This window comes from Mobula hypostoma, chromosome 1 (genome assembly GCF_963921235.1).
Source record: "Mobula hypostoma chromosome 1, sMobHyp1.1, whole genome shotgun sequence".
Taxonomy (NCBI): Eukaryota; Metazoa; Chordata; class Chondrichthyes; order Myliobatiformes; family Myliobatidae; genus Mobula; species Mobula hypostoma.
Genome location: NC_086097.1, coordinates 172,944,354 through 172,966,912, shown reverse-complemented (window position 1 = coordinate 172,966,912; position 22,559 = coordinate 172,944,354). Strand labels below are relative to the sequence as shown.

At 41.4% G+C, this 22,559-nt stretch overlaps 1 protein-coding gene across 4 annotated transcripts in view; it reads left to right on the top strand.

The window, feature by feature from the left end:
• The window catches only part of LOC134352539 (intermembrane lipid transfer protein VPS13B-like), a 1,085,891-nt gene that overhangs the window by 1,007,199 nt on the left and 56,133 nt on the right, over positions 1 to 22,559 (top strand). For all 4 annotated transcript variants that reach the window (XM_063059809.1, XM_063059800.1, XM_063059806.1 and 1 more), the window contains exons 47-51: positions 588 to 763; positions 4,389 to 4,559; positions 5,266 to 5,476; positions 6,689 to 6,877; positions 15,940 to 16,086. In XM_063059809.1, coding sequence (XP_062915879.1) covers positions 588 to 763; positions 4,389 to 4,559; positions 5,266 to 5,476; positions 6,689 to 6,877; positions 15,940 to 16,086 — 894 coding nt within the window. The remainder of the gene's footprint in view (positions 1 to 587; positions 764 to 4,388; positions 4,560 to 5,265; positions 5,477 to 6,688; positions 6,878 to 15,939; positions 16,087 to 22,559) is intronic.

Below are 22,559 nucleotides of genomic sequence, written 5' to 3'. Positions count from 1 at the left end.
CATAGTTCAAGATAATTGAATGGTGAATGCTTAATTTTTTTTCATTTACTGCAAGTGATCAAGTCTCTTGTATGCTCAGGATTGAGAGAAAAGGATTGTAGGAAGTTAGGGGAATTTTGCATTAATTGACAAAACGAAATGTGGTGCTTTCTTCATGATCTCACTGAACTGTTCAGCAAGCTGGAGGCATGTACAAGCCTCCTTTTGGCTGTTTAATAACTTTTTGCTTCTCTCACATCCTTCAAGGTAATCTTTAAACCTAACTCTTCAGTCAACCTTTCAGTAACTCATCCTCATATAGTATCTTGTTTCACTCAAAGTCAGTGTCTTTCATAATATTACATTAAAGCTATTCAGGCTATTAGCTATATTAAAGGCTAAAGGTCTTGTATCAGAATCCCAAAAGAGTCAAGAGATTCTGGGATGCATTTTTTGCTTAGACTTGAATAAGATGTTAAAAGCTCATTTTCCACATTGACAAGACATTGCCATTTTCCCCCTTGCCCTTACCTTGCCCACCTTTGAACTGGTGTAGTCATTTTACTTAGTTTTTGAAAACTACTTTATGTCTTGTATTTTATCTGCAGCTGGTATTCAGCCCTCTGTTTGTCATGAGGAGCCACCTCCCTGATCCCATTATTCTACACGTGGAGAGGCGAAGCTTGGGTTTAAAAGACCCCCAACTCATCATGGGAAAAGGACAGGAAGAGTCACTTTTAAATGTGGAACCAGAACTTGTGCACCATTTGACATTTCAAGCAAGGTAACTAAAGGATTAACACCTGTGATGACAATTTGCCTTATCCCATTCATCCATAAATGGATCTGATGAGCGCAGTCTTATTCCTGGGATTGAAAATCATGGAGTTGCATCCCATAACAGGGACACAATGTTAGAAACCTAGGTCGACACTCCATTGCAGTGCTAAATGATTGCCCTAGTGCCAGAATTGCTGGCTTTCAGATGAAGCATTATCTTCATTTGCAAGTGATGTTAAGAATCGGGTTTATTATCAGTGACATATGATGTGAAATTTGTAGTTTTATAGTGCAAAGACGTAAAATTACTAACTTAAATTAAAATTTCTTCACCTATAGCCATGCATTGTGGCTATAATTACTGGTAAATTGTTATGTTGTCCTACAGAGCGCATTCTGTTGGGCAGAACAGTGGTATAGTAGTTAGCATAACACTATTACAGTGCCAGTGATCACCTATTTCAATTCCTGTCACTGTCTCTAAGGAGCTTGTACGTTCCTACGTGTACTTCAGTTTCCTCCCACATTCCAAAGACATATGGTCAGAGCTAGTGAGCTGTGGATATGCTACGCTGTGCCCAGCGCACTACATGCTGATCTGATTTGATGCAAAAAATGCATTTCACTGTATGGTTTGATGTACATTTGACAAGCAAAGCTTGCTTTCTTTCTGTTCTCTGAGTTAAGTTGAAGAATTAGTAGCAAAGCTGTGGAACACACTGCTTTTGCCCTTGTGTTTCTCTTTCATGTCTGCAGATTGATTGCTGCTACATACAAGGTGATTTGGGTGGGGGGAGGATTGAAGATGTGCTGTTACATGGAGCGTTCATGACCCTAAGGTCCAAAGCATTTTACAATGTACATATGATGTGTAGCAAAAATCACAGATAATTTGTGCGTGGTAACATAGTATGGTTAGCAATTTCATGTTTCCAGTAGTGGGAGAGACTAGGGCCGGAGGGCACACCCTCAGAATAGAAGGATGTCCCTTTGGAACCGAGATGAGGACGAATGCAGGTTGTGAATCTGTGGAATTTGCTGGCACAGATGGCTGTGGTGGACAAGCCATTGGGTACATTTAAAATAAAGGTTGATAGGTACTTGATTAGTAAGGATGTCAAAGGTTTTAGGGAAAAGGCGGGATAATGCGGTTGAAAGAAAATACTGTAAGTCAACAATGATTGAATGTCGAGCAGAGTTGATAGGCTGAATGACCTCATTTGTTTTCTATATTTTATAATCTTAATAAAGGCCTGTTTTGCAAACTGACATGTCTGTTTGAAATCTTCACTCAATCCATATGAGTAATAAATTCAGTGAGAACAAGATGAAAGTGTCACAGATGCCCAATATAGTGCTTGTGAATCCAGACAGACTAATGTCTACAGATACTAGGTCAAACAACTGTTTTGACCTCAACTGTTTTAATAACCCAAGTTTACTCTTTAAGGAAGCTTGTGAATGAAGTGCTGCAAAAACCTATCTAAGTTGGTGAAGTGTGAGAAATCACATTCTGCAGTGTATGGCACAGAAGAAAATAGTTTGACATCTCATGTTCAGATCGTAACAACTTGCTGCTCAAAAAAATCACCTCATCACTCTTGAATTCATTGGCCAATTATGTTCTTTCTATGTTCATCTATTGGGATCAGTTTCCTCCTAATTACTCTATTTGGACACTTCTGTCAATTCTTTCCTTAAACTTCCAGTGTTAAAAAGAAAGCCCAACTCTCCTCGTAATTATAATTTCTCATTGCTAATATCCCCCAAGCAAATCTACTTACTTCTCTAACCTTTGACATCCTTCCTGAAGCATATAAAGTATTTAAATTATTTATTCTAATTAAACTATAGAGAAAGTTCTTGGGAAACTGAAAGATCTGAAGGTAGATAAGTCACCTGGACTAGATGGTGTACACTGCAGAGTTCTAAAAGAGGTGGCTGAAGAGATATTGGAAGCATTAATAATGATCTTTCCTGAATCATTAGATTATGGAGTGGTTCTGGAAGACTGGAAAATTACAAGTATCACTCCACTCTTCAAGAAGGGGGAGAGGCAGAAGAAAGGAAACTATGGATAAGTTAGTCTGACCTACGTGGTTGGGAAGATGTTGGAGTTGATTATTAAGGATGAGGTCTCAGGATACTTGGAGGCACATGATAAAATAGGCCATAGTTGGCATGGTTTCCTCAAGGGAAAATCTTGTCTGACAAATCTGTTGGAATTCTTTGAAGAAGTAACAAGCAGGATAGACAAAGTGATCAGTTGATGTTGTGTACTTGGATTTTCAGAAGGCCTTTGACGGGGCGCCACACATGAGGCTGTTTAACAAGCTCCGAGCCCGTGGTTTTACAAGAAAAGTTCTAGCATGGATAAAGCAGTGGCTGATTGGCAGGAGGTAGAGTGGGGAAAAAAGGGAGCCTTTTCTGTCTGGGTGCTGGTGACTAGTGGTTTTCCACATGGTCTGAGTTGGGACCAATTCTTTTTATGTTATATGTTTTAGATGTTGGAATTGATGGCTTTGTTGCAAAGCTTGCAGATGATATGAAGGTAGGCGGAGGGACAGGTAGTTTTGAGGAAGTAGAGAGGCTACAGAAAGACCTAGACAGATTAGGAGAATGGGCAAAGAAATGGCAGATGGAATACAGTGTCAGGAAGTGTATGATTATGAACTTTGGTAGAAGAAACGAAAGGGTTGACCATTTTCTAAATGGAGACAAAATACAAACAAAAGACTGAAGTGCAAAGGGACTTGGGAGTCCTCATGCAGGATTCCATAAAGGTTAATTTGCAGGTTGAGTCTGTGGTGAGGAAGGCAAATGCAATGTTAGCATTCATTTCAAGAGGACTAGAATATAAAAGCAAGGATATAATGTTGAGACTTAGAAAGCACTGGTGAGGCCTCACTTGAAGTATTGTGAGCAGATTTGCCTCCTTATCTTAGAAAGGATGTGCTGAAATTGGAGAGAGTTCAAAGGAGGTTCACAAAAATGATTTCAGGATTGAATGGCTTGTCATATGAAGAGCATTTGATGGCTCTGGGCCTGTATTCACTAGAATTCAGAAGAATGAGGAGTGACCTCATTGAAACCTTTTGAATGGTGAAAGCCCTTGATAGAGTGGATGTGGAGAGGATGTTCCCTCTGGTGGGGGAGTCTGAGGTACATTGAATTTGAACAGTATTGATTTGTTTCTGAGAATGTTTGCTATGTCATTCTTATTCAAGACACAGCCTCAGAATAGAGGGGAATCCTTTTAGAACAGAGATGAGGAGGAATTTCTTTAGCCAGAGAGTGGTGAATCTGTGGAATTCTTTGCCACAGGCTGCTGTGAAGGCCAAGTATTTATGTATATTTAAGGCAGAGGTCGATAGCTTCTTGATTCATCAGGGAATGAAGGAATACAGGAGCAGGTTGGAGATTGGGGCTGAGAAGAAGATTGGATCAGCAATGATGAAATGGCGAAGCAGACTCGATTGGCCAAGTGGCCTAATTCTGCTCCTATGTCTTATGGTCTTATGGTCTTAAATGTCTGTAAAAAAGAAATTGAATTGTTTTTAGTTCTTGGTCAAAAATTGGTTATAATGAAAACTGAGAGAAATGTAAAAATTGGTCCTTCACCTTTTCAGGGAGGAAGATGAAGCATCGCAATGTGCTGTCCCAATTTCAACAGTCCTCATTAAACAAATCACACGTGGACCACAGAGAGAATGCAGTGCCAGCAAGTTACTTGCAGAGTTCTACAAAGTGGGCACTGATGCTTGCCTTGCCTGGCCCTACATAACAAAGGAAACTGGCAGGTAAGGCCATGCAATCCTTCAATTATGGTGCGAATTGCAAGTGGTCATTTGAGAGCAGCTATATATTTGATGCAAGTAGATATAATTACAGTGCCTGTTGCCTTGTGTGTACTTTAACTGAAATATTCTTTAATCAGTAAGGTTATAACTATTCTCAGATATGAGATATTGTGCCTAAAATGTTTCAGATTTCTTTTTATGTCATTTTTTTAATAAAATTACTTTTTTCACTGGATTATGAATAATTCTTAAGGAGGTGTATTGAATGTTAACATATTGATTTGTTTCTGAGAGTGTTTGCTGTGTCATCCTTATTCAAAAAAATATTTACTTTGGAGATAAAATATATACATTTACAATGCTTTGACCACAATGTGACTGTTTTCTTTGCAAGCCTGTCATGGTTTTGTTCGAGTCATTCAATCTCCATATTTAGCGAATATATTATGTCAACTGGAATCCACAGTTAAGAAGATGGATGTTATTCTAACTATATCTGGGAAGGTTGTAGAGGAGCACAAAATAATTTAGGGATAATCCTTGTGTAAACATCTTCTGGCAGCCTTTAAGAAATAACATTTTTAACTAACTGACGCTATTGGAATGAGGAATAATGACAGCTTAAATACTTGTTTCAAGCGCCAAACTGCCAGTGATGATAGTGAAGAACTAATCTGTTTCTTTAACATGTGTTTGCATTGAACAGCAGAAACAGCAGTGAGGCTCTTGCTCAGTGGGACAGCCCTATGCAAGTTAAACTGTCTGCCTGGAAGCCCTGTCTCAATACGCTTCTGGTTGAACTGCTACCCTGGGCCTTGTTTGTCAACCAGTCGAAATGGGACCTCTGGCTATTTGAAGGTGAAAAGATAGTTGTGCAGATACCAGCTGGAAAAGTTATTGTACCACCAAACTTCAAGGTAAATGAGTTAATAACACATTGTTTACTTCATTTAAACATAGATTTTGAAAATGCAGAACTTTAATTTCTGGGAAAACATTGTGATTTGCTTTGTGCTATTTAGATAATGTCGATATAATAAAGATATTCATCTGGTTCTTCATCCTATATAATTGTTTAATTCCCCGTTCGGATTATCTTAAAGCTACCCAGTCCAGATGGTCATTAATTGATCTTTAAGGATTGCTATCTAGGTGGCATATTAGTGACCAACCAATGCAAACTGCACAGAACAGACCTTAAACATTTTCACTGCCATGTTAAAGATTTGATTTTGCCACAGGAAAGAAAAAAAGAACATTGGAGAATGAGCTCATTTCTTTTGTGCTTAAAGGCACCATTTCTTTTAAAATTCAGAGGAACTCACAAGCCACATGGCCCATACTGCCTGTACACATTTTTTGTGAGAGCCTCGTGCAGTTCTTGTCCCATGCTTGTATTCCATTGCATTGCAAATATCTGCTCTGCAGCAGGAAAATAAAGATTCCTTGTGAATGAAAGTTTAGTCATAGTCATACTTTATTGATCCCGAGGGAAATTGGGTTTCGTCACAGTTGCACCAACCAGTCCTTTCTGTCAAGGACTGGTTAATTGGTAAACTGATTTATTATTGCCACATGTACTGAACATCTTTGTTTTGCATGCCATTCATACAGATCATTTCAATACAGCAATGCTTTGAGGTATTACACAAGAAAACAATGTAGAATGCTGAATAAAGTATTACAGTGCAGGCAGACAATAATGTGCAAGGACACAAGAGGTCAAGAGTCCATTTTGTCATACAAGAAGTCTGTTTAGTAGTTGTATACAAGCTGTCCTTGACTCTGGTGGTACATGCCTTCAGGCTTTCTCGGAACTAGCTTGGTTGCAATGCCAGTTTAATTAGAAGATAGGAAGTAGAAGCAAGGCTGTGCCATGTATCCCCTTGAGACTGCTGCACCACTCGTGAGATCACAAGTGATCTATCATTCATCCACTTTCCCACCTGGTTCCCATATGTTCTAAGTATCTGCAAACCAACCTGCCTAGACCATTAATACACTCAAAGACTGAATGAGAATTTAAAAGATTTTACAAACTAGATTTAAAAAACAACCATACGCACAATCTAAATCCATGTAGCTGCCATAAGATATACAATAGTATGTGTTTTAACAATTATTTTTAGGAGCCTTTTCAGATTGGTATCTACTGGGCCAGTACCAACACTGTACATAAATCCACCGCGATCCGGCTTGTGCACGACATCACTTCCCCCAAGTGGCAGGATTATCCCACTTCTGACGTCATCACGCTGGACGAGGAAGGATTTGCTGATGTAGATGTAAAACTAGGTGCTTTTCCAGATCATCAGAAGGTCAGTTTGTAACAATTATTATTTATCCTTTCCACTTGTTGAATCATTTTGGAAACCAGCAGGGGGAAGTTCCATTCAGAATGCTATTGAGAACCATGGTGGCCATCAGAAAGTTTGTTCTAAATGGTGCACACATTTTTCCTACATGCTGCTTCAAACTCGTACTTAAGCTGCTGAGAAGCGCAACACTTTATGCATAATACGTTGATGCATTTTGAAAACATTTTCTTCCTTTGTGGTTACATTCTTACACAGAAGCAGGAGGAAGCCTTTTTATCCTCCCAGGAGGTTCACCCCTCAATCAGATCATGGCTAACCTGTATCTTAACTTCATCTGCTGACCTTGATTTTGTAACTTCAAATAAACTTCCCTAACATAAAATTGCCAACCTCAATTTTGAAACTTCTATTGGTTGCCCCTTCAACTACAGACGCAACAGCTTACCAGGAGAGGGACAGATTGAAATTGCATTTTCACATATTTCTCCCATGCTAAATAGGCATAAATTTTTACCCTGATGCCAAATACTGTGATCTTAAGAGGTGAGGTCTGAATGCTCAAAGGTAGTACATTACAGTTAATACTGGGCATTTAGTGAGAATAATACAATGTCCCAGGTAAAGCTGCAAGCAATCGGCTAAAGGAACTCAGCAGCTTGAACAGTAGCTCTGGGAGGAAAGGAATTGGTGATGTTTCAGTATGGGTTGAAACCCTGCATCTAGTTCTGATGCAGGTCTTCGACCCACAGATGTTACTCGACCCGCTGGGTTCCTCCAGCAGATTGTTGTTTGCTCCAGCTTCCAATATCTGCAGTCTCTTGTGTCTCCAGTATTCCAGCTGAGTTCGCATCACATTCCCACCCTCCTGACTGCTGCACAACTTGTGACCTTATGATCCAGTTCCTGTTAGAAAGTCAAAACTGTGCAGCACGCCTGCACATGCCATTATCCTTCAGTCACGTTCCACCCTTGAGCCGGTGCAGAACATAATGGGGAAATGGCACCCACTGAAAGCTGGATCATGACTGAAGGAGCTAGTGGGTGGGGCTTCAGCAGAATTGGGCACAGATACTTTTATTTGATAATATGCTTATTATCATAGAATCATAAAATCAGACAAAAATGGGCCCTTTCTGCCTGCTTTTCCAAGCCACCATTCATATCTAACTATGCTAATTCCATTCGCCTGCATACCCTGTATCCCTCCATACCTTCCCCGCCCAAGTACCCATCCAAATACCTTTTAAACATTGTAATTTCATCTGCCTCCGACCTCTTCTGGTAGCTTGTTCCACATATGCACTACACCCCTGTGAAACACTTACCCCTCAGATCTCCTTTCATTTTCTTCCCTCTCACCCTAAACTTGTATCCTCCAGCTGTAGACTCCCCTGCTACGGGAAAAAAAGACTCTGACTATTTATCCTCTCCATGCCCCTCATACTTTTATAAATTCCATAAGGGAACCCTTCAGCTTCCTTTGTACCAATAAGCATATAACCTTCATGCCAGGCAAAATCCTGGTAAATCTCTTATTCATTCTCTCTATTTCTACCACATCTATTACAATGCGATTATATAATATTCCAAGTGTGGTCTAACCACTGTTTTGCATTATGCTGCAACATGATGTTCCGACTCTTAGTCCACACTACGCCAGATGATATTGAAAACGAAGCTTTTTCTCTTCGTTTTGACTCTCTGTCCACACTAAAATGGCGTTTTCATCCCCCGAAAACGGAGATTTTCAGAAACGGTCTCCAGAGTGAATAAATCTGAAAACGCCTAATATCTGTTGCAGTGTGTACAGGGTAATTGGAGCTTTTTAAAACTGCTGTCATGACGTGCCGAAACAAATGGTGGCAGCACGACATTTCATTGTTTTCTTCTCCTTCTTTTTCTTACTATTATTTTACTACTTTATTGTCGCCAAACAATTGATACTAGAGCATACAATCATCACAGCGATATTTGATTCTGTGCTTCGCAGAACCTAACAATTTCAGAACAGACGGCAACGAGACTGAAGCCAGAAGAGTTAGAAATGTACTCACCAAATACTTTGACTCATAGCTTATTGAATAAATAAGTATACTCACTTTGCCCTGTTTTCTGTCCTTGCTTGTATGAAGGTGGTTTACCTACTTATGCAAGTACTTCTCTGACAATAGATGTGTAACAGCCTAATGTAACATTGTATGGAAATACAAGATAACACTGATGCAGACATGTTTTATACATTTAACAAGGTGTTTTATTAATGCAACAGAGTTAGTCAGTTTTTCAATGTTCATCGTCAGCCGGGTCATACTGTCCGTGAACTCCCTGTCGGTTGCCTTCATACGCTCCAGTATTTGTTTTTTTTTGTCTTAAGTCCTCCTGCGCGAGAGCCAAGAGTAAAGCTTCCGGGTCCAACATATTATTCTCCGTAACTTCCGCCACCTCCAACGGGATCCCACCACTAAGCACATCTTTCCCTCCCCCACTCTCTCTGCATTCCGCAGGGATCGCTCCCTATACAACTCCCTTGTCCATTCGTCCCCCCCATCCCTCCCCACTGATCTCCCTCCTGGCACTTATCCGTGTAAGCGGAACAAGTGCTACACATGCCCTTACACTTCCTCCCTTACCACCATTCAGGGCCCCAAACAGTCCTTCCAGGTGAGGCATCACTTCACCTGTGAGTCGACTGGGGTGATATACTGCGTCCGGTGCTCCCAATGTGGCCTTTTATATATTGGTGAGACCCGACGCAGACTGGGAGACCGCTTTGCTGAACATCTACGCTCTGTCCGCCAGAGAAACCAGGATCTCCCAGTGGCCACACATTTTAATTCCACATCCCATTCCCATTCTGACATGTCTATCCATGGCCTTCTCTACTGTAAAGATGAAGCCACACTCAGGTTGGAGGAACAACACCTTATATTCTGTCTGGGTAGCCTCCAACCTGATGGCATGAACATCGACTTCTCTAACTTCCGCTAAGGCCCCACCTCCCCCTCGTACCCCATCTGTTACTCATTTTTATGCACACATTCTTTCTCTTACTCTCCTTTTTCTCCCTCTGTCCCTCTGAATATACCTCTTGCCCATCCTCTGGGTCACCCCCCCCCGTCTTTCTTCCCAGACCTCCTGTCCCATGATCCTCTCGTATCCCCTTTTGCCTATCACCTGTCCAGCTCTCGGCTCTATCCCTCCCCCTCCTGTCTTCTCCTATCATTTTGCATCTCCCCCTCCCCCTCCAGCTTTCAAATCCCTTACTCACTCTTCCTTCAGTTAGTCCTGACGAAGGGTCTCGGCCTGAAACGTCGACTGCGCCTCTTCCTATAGATGCTGCTTGGCCTGCTGCGTTCACCAGCAACTTTGATGTATGTTGCTTGAATTTCTAGCATCTGCTGAATTCCTGTTGTTTGCGAGTAATTCCTTTTAAGTTTTTTTACTCTGTAACTGGACAAACGCGCACTAAGTAAACTGTTTCCTCTTTGCTTGTTTTCTGTGTGTTTTGCGCGTGCCCAGTAGAGGAGATTCGCCCAAATATCCGTGTTAGTATTGTTACGTACCCCGTAACTGGGTTGCCAAACCAGCAGAAATGGATCACTCAGTTGGAGTCTGGATTACTAGAACTAAGGAAGTTTTATTAAAGAAACAAGCAACACAGTACTCTAATCAAAAGGATAATAAATGCAACAGTTCAGCAATGATAAACACACATGTACACAGAATTAGGATAACGGGATCAATCAAGCTCTATCGTCGTCTAGGGGTAAATGACCAGTTTCAAAGTGACGCAAAGTTCAGTTCAATTGAGTTCAGTTCAGTTCACCGTAATCACTGCCGTGGGAGATGGACAGTGGGGGGAAGGAGAGAGGGAGCAAAAACGAATGAATATTCAAACGGCTTCCACACAGACCTTCGATATTCTTCACAGTCAGCTTTCGGGCGAGCCCTTTGTGATGTCTTCTGGGGTCACCGACCGTGACCCCAACGTTTCCAGATACGATCGTTTCTCTGCGGTGAACCTGGCACCCAGGCAAGGGCGGACACACACCAGGTTCCCGCCGATCGTGCCTTTCCACCCTGTGCGTCTATGGCTTGGTCCCGCGACCAGCCCTCCAAAACCTCCCACCGACTTGTGGGAGACGCACCGCTTCCAGGGTCTCGTTACCTCAGGGTGTCATGTGTGGCTTGCCTTAGCAAACCTGTCCCTTTTTATCCCCCTGCTGGGGTATCGCCTGTCCATCACTTCAAACAGTTCAGGGTTTAAAGGGGGAGCCGATCTTGACAGCTCTCCTTCCGTTAAACTCTCCCATCCCATCATTAACATCCCCAAATGCTGCTCCATTGTTTTCCTTATCTCTCTTTCTCCTGAAGACAGGTGGCAGACCAACTGCTGATCCCACTGGTGCCAGCACAGGACAGCTAACATCTTAATCTATGTGTATTCTCGGCACAGTATGGACAGAGATATTTTGAAAAACTCTTAGTGTGTATGCCTGTCGTTTTTACTTGAAACCGGCGTTTTCAGAATTATCCGGTGTAGTGTGGACGTAGTGTTATACTCAATTCCCGAACCCGTGAAGTCAAGCATACCAAATGCCTTAACCTGGTCCTCCTTTGTCATCAATTTCAGCAAACGAAGGACTTGTACCTGAAGGTCCTTCTGTACATACTGTAAATGTCCCCAACATTGCTGCCATTTACTCTAGAATTTAACTGCCATTTAACCTGATTTATGCATTAACAAACTGACACTTCTTTTTTAAATTTAATTTCTGAGCTAGAATTTTAGATTTCTGTTACCTTTTTTGTGAAGAAGAGTGAAGAAATACCCTGGACAATACACACAAAATGCTGGAAGAGGTCAACAAGTCAGGCAGCATCTATGGAAGGAAATGAAAATCAATGCTTTGGGCTAAAACCCTTCATCAGGATTGGAACGGAAGGGGGCAGAAGCCAGAATTAGAAAGTAAAGGGATGGGTAGGAGTACAAGCTGGCAGGTGAGACCAGGTGAAGGTGGGTGGGGAAAGGAGTGATGCAAGAAGCTGGGGGAGGTGATAGGTGAAGAGATAAATGGCTGAAGAAGAAGACATTTGATAGGAGAGGACAGTGGACCATGGAAGAAAGGAAAGGAGGAGAGGAACCAAAGGGAGGTGATGGGCTGATGAGGAGAAAAGAAAACCATAAGACATTGGAGTAGAATTAGGCTATTTGGCCCACTGAGTCCAGTCCACCATTCGATCATGTCTGATTTATTTCCTCTCTCAACCCCATTCTCCTGCTTTATTCCTGTAACCTTTGACGCTCTTGCTAACCAAGGATCCATCAACTTCTGCTTTAGGCTCCATAGCTGCTTGTAGCAATGAATTCCACAGATTTCATAGAGAAATTCCTCCTCATCTTTTCCTAAAAGGAGGCCTTTTTATTCTGAAGCTGTGCCCTTTGGTCCTAGAAGGGGTGAGAGGATAACCAGAATGAGGAATGGAATGAGAGAAGGGGATGAGGAGAGTAATTCAGTCTTTTTTAGTCTTAAAGAAGGGTCTCGGTCTGAACCGTTGATTGTTCATTTCCCTCCATAGATGCTGTCAGGCCTGCTGAGATCCTCCAGAAATTTGTGAGCCTTGCTCTGCAGAATCTCTTGTGTCTAAGAAATACTCTGGTTCTGAAGATATGGCCCTAGTTTTCTAGGCTCTCCCACTGGAGCTGCAGTTTTTCCCCACCTGTCAGAAATATTTGATCACCCACTTACACTTCAATAGAAGCTGTGTTTATGCAAACCTGCCTTTGTACTTTAGTAGCAGTATCATTCTGCTGAATCTGTGCTATACTGTATCCAAGACCAGTACATCCTTCCTGTGTTCCCAAGATTAAATGTTTTTACTCCAGCTTGTGGTCTTGCCAGATCTCTGAAAAATCTAGTATAACTTCCAGCCCCTTGAGTAAAAAGCCAAAATTGCATTAGCTGTTTAAATTATTTTTTCTTTAGTTTTTCATATCAGTAGATGGACTCCTCAGACTCCCTGTTCCTTCTGTTGAAAGTGGCCTCATCAGTCTTTATTAAATTCAAGTTGGATGATTTCACTGTGCGTAGGATGAATCATTCTGGATCCAGCCTGCTGCCTGAACTTGCATTCCCACTCATATTAACCTATTCTGGATGCAGAAGAAAGTAAAAATCATTAAAACAAAAATTTAGAACAGTGATTTCATAAAAAAACCTAAACATTAAAGTAAATTAAAATAAGTAAACCACTTTCCTATTTTTCACAGGATTGGTGATCCTGTACAAATAAATGGGGTAACTTTTCCTATTGCCTGCCCTTCGTGCTGTATAACGGAGGGTTCAATGCAAAGTGCACCCAGTCCCTCTCCTCAGCAGTTCAGTTTTTCACCAAAAGGCTCAATGATAAGTTCACCAATGGAGCAAGAAATCAGATGTATCAACATCTGACCCCTACCGGCACCCCAGCTTGTCTTTGATTCACAACTGTAGACATTTGAGACTTGTTATGCAGGTGGCTGGCAGTACTCTATAGAATTGCTTGTTGCAGATTCAGCTCCAATGACCTACCTTAAGGAAAATCATTTAATTTTATTTATTTCATTTCATTTAAATGGAACGACAAATTGCATCAAGTTTTATCCACATTCAAGTTCCCTTGAACCTGCTGAAGCAACAACTCACCTCCTTTATATACATGCATATGTTCTTTCCTTTTAAGTCACACATGCTTTCATCCTTTCTCCCTGATCTTTTCCTGTTAAGAGGCAGATTATCCATCCATCATATTATATTCTCTATTTGACTACACTCATTCACCTTTCTGCATCTAACAGTTATCTGTTTACCACCCCAGATGATGATTAAAAGTGCATCTTTTTCAACAGTCTCTCTGGGGGAGAAATTAAAATAAGAAATAGAGCTTTCTCACTGGTAATGCTTGTTCTAATTTTCTTTGGATATTGATAGCACTTTATCCTTTTCACCAGTATCATTAATGCCCCTGCTCAAAGCTCTAGTTCTCTCTCTAAACCTCCCTACCTCCCTACATTCCTCTTCTAAGATACTCCTTAAAACTCTTACTAATGTTTGTCAATATTTCCTAATGTGTCACAGTTTTGTGTCTTGTTTGATAAAATTTCTGATGTCTTTCAGTAAAGACATTGCATACTAGCTTCTTAGTTTCAGCAAGGAAACAGCCCCTTCAATCCAACTCATTCACTTCGACCAAGTCGCCCAACCCAAACCAGTCATATTTGTCTATATTTGATCTGTATCCCTTTGAACCTTTCATATCCATGTCCATATCCAAAGGTCTTTTAAATTTTATAATTGTACCTGCATCTACCTGTATTATTAAAATTATTTATAATGTAATCTGTTTAAGATTGTCAGCACACTGACCTGTATATGGGTCTTCATGTAAGTATTTTGCCAGAACCATATTAATTTTGGACATAATAAATTTTTAAATGAATCATGAGCTTTCTAAAAATATGTAGGATAATAATGAACAAGAATGTATTCGTACATTAAGGATTCTGGATTGTAGTGAAATGGGAGGTGTGAACCCTTAAGAAATCTTTCCTTTGATACATGGGCTCACATCAAAAGATTGTGGCATTATATTCAGTGTGTAGAAATATACTTATTTGGTGTGAAGCCACATTGTAATCTAAATGATTGCAGCATTTGTGTTGCAGTCAGGAATTCAGATTATCAGAAACAAGGAATGTAAAGCTGCTTTGTCAAGTTAAAAGCCTTTGCTGGCTCTTTTGAAGACCAAACCAGCTCTTCTCCTTCCCATCACATTCCTTGCATCACAGCAGTTTTTTTCCTCCTTTGAATGTTTCTCCAGTTTCCTCTTGAAAGCTACTGTTGAGTTTCCTCTTGAAAGCCACCACGCCAGAAAGCAATATCTTCCAGACCCAATCTATTGTTGAAGTGAAAAATCCTTCCTTCGTTCTTGCTTCTTTTATCAATTATATTAAACTGTGCCATGTGGTAATCAATGCTTCAGCACTAGAAACTGCTGTGTTTATTCTTTTAAAAGCATTCATAATTATAAACAGCTTCAACAAATCTCCCCTCAACCACTTTAATAAAAACATAAATCAACACCATCCTTTCCACTTTATGCCCCAAGCTACAATCACTCACACCTCAATGGTGAATTTCATTCCTGCCTCCTCTGAAGCGTAAACATCCTTTCTGAAGAGAAGTGCCAACTTTTGGACACTGTATTTTTTGGCACTGAGCAAATGTTTCACGTCAATTTAACATGACTTCCTGACATCCAAAAGGCCAAAATCCTACGTGTGGTCAAATGCCTCCAACTGTTTTCAAAGTTGTCTTTTTGATTTGGATGGTGGGGCACTTTTCTGAGTGGAAGTAGTGTCACCTTCTTGTCATCTCTACCAGGAGGTCCCTGTCCTCTTGAGGTCTGTTATGACCTTGATTCCTACTTTCCACGTATCAATTTGTTGTTAACTACTTAAAAGTTAACCATACCCCACACCCCAATTTCAAATCATTATCATGTTATCAAAACAACAATGGATCAAGTACTTGGCTCTCTAGAGCACAGGCGTATACCACTTGTGTATCTCTGTCCATAAATTAGAACTCTGCTGTTGAAACTATAGTGACCATATTCCTATTTGCGTGCTGGTTAAATTCATAGTATTAGCTTAACCTGACTCAGGAATGATGCAGATAAGTAATCATTACTGGCTGTTTTTGTCTAACATTCAACTTTAGTTGATAAGTAAACACTAAAACTTTTAAAATATAAATAATGGCGCTTGATGAATGAGTTATTTATATATTTCCCATTTGCTACAAATGCTGTAGGAATCTCAGTGTAGGGTCAATGGGATAACAAGTGGGCCATGTGTCTTTTGATTGCCTACATTACATCTGTGAATACACTTCAAAAGAAATTCATTCATTGCAAAGTGCTTTGTAACATTCCAAGAGTAAAAACAATTATTGTGTACCGTACAAATTCTTTCTTTTTGTTTCTTTCTATTTCACTGATAAGTTCCTTGTGTTCCACAGTTGTGTCAGTTCTGCATATCTTCAGTAGTACGACATGGCATACAAATCCTTGTGATTGAAGACAAGACAATCTTAATTAACACCACTGATCTCAAAATCTATTATCGTCCTGTGCTCATCTTCCCGGAGCAAGCAACACAGAGAGAGGTACATCATATACAATATTTCTTGTCATTTAATTTACTTAATTGAAAGTAGTAAACTTATGATGATGGTCACTAGATGCTTGTAACCTCTTTTGCATTACCCACTTAAGTACTGATTCTTTAGATTGCTGTATATATTTATGTCAAAAAGTCCCAAGAGGAATCTCTGGCATGGGGAGAGTCAAACAAGCAGTCAAAGACACAGCAACTTTCGTCAAGTCCAACAAAAAATAATAAGAAAATTGTAGAATCCAAATGGTCAAGGCATAGAGCAGGTACTACCAGACCCCAGCACTGGCCATACTTACTGTGTTTGTTAATATGCTGCTCTGAGCCCCATATGCAGACTGATTGTATTGTTTGTCCCAGCTTGCCCAACACTAGTCTTCACAGTAAACTGTTGCACTTTTCCTAATTAAGAAAATTGATGAGGGCAGTGCACTAAATGTGGTTTATTTGGACTTCAGTTAGGCTTTTGACAAGGTCCCACATGATAGCTGGTCCATAAACTCATTATTTTATGGCTGCATGTAGTGTAAGACATTTAAAAATTATTATAAGTGGCAATAAAATTAATAAACAAAAAGTGCAAAATAGAAATAGCATTCACGGGTTCATAGGCTGTTCAGAAATTTGATGGCAGAGGGGAAGAAACTGTTCCTAAAGCACTGAGTGTAGGTAGGTCTTCAGGCTCCTGTACCTCCTCCCTGATGGCAGTGATGTGAAGAGAGCATGTCCCCAGTAGTGAAGATCCTTAATGGTGGATGCTGCCTTCTTGTGACACCACCTTTTAAATATGTCCTCGACGATGGGGGGATTAAGCCCGTGATGGAACTGGATGAGTCACAAAACCTCCGAAGCCTCTTTTGATCTTTCACATTGGAGCCTCCATACCAGGCGGTGATGTAACCAGTCAGAATGCCCTCCATGCTACGTGTGTAGAAAAGAAGAAGTAACACGGAAGTTAGAGGAGTTGTAAATAATGAGAAGGGTTATCTAAAGATACAGATGCCCATAAATCAGCTAGAAGGCTAAGAAGACGCTGGCAGGTGAATTTAATCCAGAACATTGTAATCCAGACTTCTGCAGGTCAAATTTTGGTGGGACATGTAAAGTAAATGGCTTAAGAGTGCTGATATACAGAGACCTTGGAGTATAAGTCCATAAGTTCACTGAATCGATAGGACAGTGACGAAGTTAAAAATTCATGGAGCATTTCTTGTCACCAAAGGAGCAAAAGAGATTTACCAGGATGTCATTTGCAATGGGTGGTTGTTATAACAAGAGGTTGAAAATTCTGGTTTTATTCTCCCTGGAACATAGGAGACTGAGGGGTGATGTTATACAGGGAATTCTCAAATTTCGAAGGGTTATAATCTTGCAAACTGTTCGTTATCAAGCAGAAACAAGGCCACAAACTGAAATCGTATCTGGCAGAAGACGCCAGCAATCAGCAAATCTACACTGCCATTCTCCCAAACACTTGGTTGTATATATGGGATGTAAACAATTCTAGTATTCGTAACTTGGACAGGACCTGAGCAGAGGTTCATAAAATTATGAGGTGCAACACTTGGAAAGATAGTCAGAGCCTTCTTCCCGTAAAAAGGGAGCCTGGAACTCTAGAGAAAGCAGATTTCAAGTGAGAGCAGAGAAATTTAAAGAACATCAAAGCTTTTTTTCTCACAGAAGGTGATGGTTATCTGGAACGAGCTGCCAGAAAAGGTGGTAGAGACATACAATTACAATGTTTAAAAGGCTTTTGTGTTGTTCCTTAGATATTACAATCAGAATCAGATTTACTATCACTGACTTTGATGATGTGAGATTTGTTGCTTTGCAGCGGTAGGACTCTGCCTGACATAAAGTTATGATAAGGTCCTGCCGAAGGGTCTTGGCCTGAAACGCTGACTGTACTTTTTTCCATAGACGCTGCCTGACATGCTGTGTTCCTCTAGCATTATCTGTGTGTTGCATAAAGTTGCGATAAATCGCATACAGACATAGATGCATGCATACATACATAAATGTATGAATTTATGAATGAAGGTGAGGGTTCTTAGTGCCCTCTTGAGACACTGCCTCTTGAAGGTGCCCTCGATGGTGAGGATGGTTGCTCCTGCGATGGAGCTGGCTGAATCACCATTCAGCCCAAGTCCCTCTGTGCCTTTCCTATCTGCGTGGCTCCAGACTTTAGCTGTAATAGTTTCAAATAACAATACTTCATAATTCCCTCGGGATATGCATGCAAAGACCAGAATCAGAATCATATTTATTATCACCAGCTTCTGTTGTGAAATTTGTTAACTTAGCAGCAGCAGTTCAATGCAATGCATGATAATACAGAATAAATAAATAAATCGATCACAGTAAACACACACACACACACACACACACATTAAAAAAATGTAATAAATTAAATATAGTGCAACACAGAAATAATATTTTAAAAATGAGGTAGTGTTTATGGGTTCAATGTTCATTTGGGAATCAGATGGCAGAGGGGAAGAAGCTATTCCTGAGTCACTGAGTGTGTGCCTTCAGGCTTCTGTACCTCCTTCCTGACAGTAATAATGAGAAGAGGGCATGTCTGGGGTGATGGGGGTCTTTAATAATGCACTTCACCTTTCTGAGGCACCATTCCTTGAAGATGTCTTAGATACTACAGAAGGTGGTACCCAAGGTGGAGCTGACCAATATTACAACTTCCTGTAGCTTCTTTTGGTCCTGTGCAATAGTAGCCCCCCCACACATACTAGACAGTAATACAGCCTGTCAGAATACTTTCAATGGTACATCTGCTGAAGTTTTTGAGCGTTTTAGGTGACAAACCAAATTTCTTCAAGCTCCTAATGAAATATAGCTACTGTCTTGCCACCTTTATAGCAGCATTAATATGATGGGACCAAGAGATCTTGACACCCAGCAACTTGAAATTGCTCACTCTCTTCACTTCTGATCCCTCTATGAGGATTGGTTCGTGTTCTTTTGTCTTATCCTTCCTGAAGTCCACAGTCAGCTCTTTCATCTTACTAACACTGAGTGCAAGTTTGTTGCTGTGACACCACTCAGCTAGCTGGTATATCTTGCTCCTGTATGCCCTCTCATCTCTATCTGAGATTCTACCAACAATGATTGTATCATCAGCAAATTTATAGATTGTGTTTGGGTTATACCTAGCCACAGGTATAGAGGGAGTAGAGCAGTGCGCCAGTGTTGATCATCAGTGAGGAGGAAATATATTCACGAATCCACACAGATTGAGGTCTTCTGGTTAGTAAGTCTAAGATCCAATTGCAGAGAGAGATACAGAGGCCTAGGTTCTGTAGTGTATTGAGCAGGACTGTGGGAACGATGCTGTCAAAAGCTGAGCTATAGTCAACAAACACTATCCTTACATAGATGTTTGTATTGTCCAGGTGAAGATCTAATGCCACGTGAAGAGCCATTTAGACTGCATCTGCTGTAGACCTGTTGTGGCGATAGGCAAATTACAGTGGGTTCAGGTCCTTGCTGAGGCAGGAGTTCATTCTAGCCATGACCAACCTCTCAAAGCATTTCATCACTGTGGGTATGAGTGCTACTGGATGATAGTCATTGAGGCTGCTCACGCTACTCTTCTTGGGCACTGGTATAATTGTTGCCTTTTTGAAGCAGGTGGGAACTTCTGACCAAAGCATTTAGAGGTTGAAAATGTCTTTGGATACTCCTGCCAGTTGGTTGGCACAAGTTTTCCAAGCCTTACCAGGTACTCCATCGGGGCCTGCCGCCTTGCGAGGTTCACCCTCCTTAAAGCCAGCCGAACATCGGCCTCCGAGACAGAGACCACAGGGTCATTGGGTGCAACAGGGGTCTTCACAGCTGTACTTATGTTCTCCCATTCAAGGCGGGCATCGAAGGCTTTGAACTCATCAGGTAGTGAAGCATCTCTGCCATTCATGCTTTTGGGTTTCGCAAACCCTGCCAGAGTTGATGTGCATCCAATGTCACCTCCAACCTCACTTGGAATTGCTTCTTCACTCTTGAAATAGCCCTCTGCAAATCATACCTGCTGTCCTTGTACACACCTGGGTCACCAGACTTAAATGCCACATTCTAGCCCTCAGCAGATGTCGAACCTCCTGGTTCATCCACAGCTTCTGGTTTGGGAATGTACAGCAAGTTTTTGTAGGCACACATTCATCGACACAAGTTTTAATGTAGTTGGTAACAACTGCATTACTCATCCAAATTTGAAGATGAATCCATGAACATAATCCAGTCCACTGATTCTAAGCAGTCCTGTAAGCGCTCCTGTGCTTCCCTTGTCCGTACCTTCTTAGTCCTCACTGCTGGTTCAGCGGTCTTCAGTTTCTGTCTATATTTAGGGAGTAGAAATGCAGCCAGGTGATCAGACTTCCCAAAGTGTGCACTAAGAGGAGTTGATCATGAGGCATATGCCTTCACCTCTGCTTCTGAGAAACTCAACAGTCCTATCCTGATGGTGTATAGTGAACCCGTCAATCTCAGTTGCTGTGTCCGGTAAGGAAGGGGTTAACCAGGATTCTGGCAACAAAGGACGCAAGTGGTCCTAATGTCCCTCTGATAGAGCACCCTAGCTCTGAGATCTTCAATTTTATTTACTAGAGACTGTACATTTGGCAGCAAGATAGTCGGTATTGAGCGTCGAAAACCCCGTTTTCTTAAACGTTCTTGTATCCCTGACTGGCAGTCACATTTCCTGCGAGGAAGTTTCTTCCAGCGAGAAGCTGCGCCACACTTGGCATTGCTTCTGTCAGTTTTAAGCAGCAGTAGATATTCAATCGCATCAAGACATCTTTATTAACTGCACAGACCTTGGTAGCAGTTGTGATTCTCAACTGTATCAGGCTGAAATGGGAATGTTTAATTGTATCCATTGACCTGTGCTGCATGTGATCACTGTCTTCAAGGCACTCTGGAAGTTGCCTCTGTCTGGCACCATTTTACTGGGTGAACGCACACCAGTCTATATTGAGGGGTGAGTGGTGGAAAGGGTGAACAGCCTCATGTCCCTGGGCCCAGCACATTAATACTATCACAATGAAGGCACACTAGTGTCCCTCCTTCACTGGACGCTTGAATATTCAGTATGCTACCAATGACTCTTACAGATTTCTGTAGGCCTGAGAGAATCGTCAAGTATTCTTATTTCGAACTATTGCAGCTGAAATATGCAGCCACAGAGACAGGAAAGGTACAGAGGGATCTGGGCTGAACGTAGGATTAGTGTAGATCAGGGATTCCCAACCTTTTTTATGCCAAGGACCAATACCATTAAGCAAGGGGTCCATGGGCACTAGGTTGGGAACCCCTGTGCAGATTATCATTGTGGTTAGCACAAAGAGGGCAAAGAGGGCCCCCTTTTATGTGCTGTATGATTCTATCGTTTCTTCGCACTTAACCATGCAGTGATTGGACAACATTCACCATCCCATTGGTGATGCAGTGCCAGCAGAGGATTGAACCATCAACCGAGTTCCCAACAGAGCAGATCAGTGGGGAGGGTAGTTCATTCCAGATTCCTGGCTCTGCATTGTTGTCAGTAACACATCTCTCTAATTGTAGTGTCATAATGACCCCTTTTGTGCTAACCCCATTAGCATTTTCATTCCTGGGAGGCTCCATTACCATTACAGGCCATTGAATCAGTGACACATGAATTTAAGTTTATAGTTCTGTCTCGTTTGGCACTGGAACAAATTTTGCCTTGAGTGGCATCTGCTGCAGCTTCCGAGAGAAATAATGGTAACTCAGGGAGGTCAAACTCAGGGTGTGACTGGGATCTCTGCAATAGATATAAGACCATAAGACCATAAGACAAAGGAGCAGAAGTAGGCCATTCGGCCCATCGAGTCTGCTCTGCCATTTTATCATGAGCTGATCCATTTTATCCTATTTAGTCCCACTGCTCTGCCTTCTCACCGTAACCTTTGATGCCCTGGCTACTCAGATACCTATCAATCTCTGCCTTAAATACACCCAATGACTTGGCCTCCACTGCTACCCGTGGCAACAAATTCCATAGATTCACCACCCTCTGACTAAAAAAATTTTTTCGCATTTCTGTTCTGAAAGGGCGCCCTTCAATCCTGAAGTCATGCCCTCTCGTACTAGACTCCCCCATCATGGGAAACAACTTTGCCACATCCACTCTGTCCATGCCTTTTAACATTCGAAATGTTTCTATGAGGTCTCCCCTCATTCTTCTAAACTCCAAGGAATACAGTCCAAGAGCGGACAAACGTTCCTCATATGTTAACCCTCTCATTCCCGGAATCATTCTAGTGAATCTTCTCTGTACCCTCTCCAATGTCAGCACATCCTTTCTTAAATAAGGAGACCAAAACTGCCCACAGTACTCCAAGTGAGGTCTCACCAGCGCCTTATAGAGCCTCAACATCACATCCCTGCTCCTATACTCTATTCCTCTAGAAATGAATGCCAACATTGCAT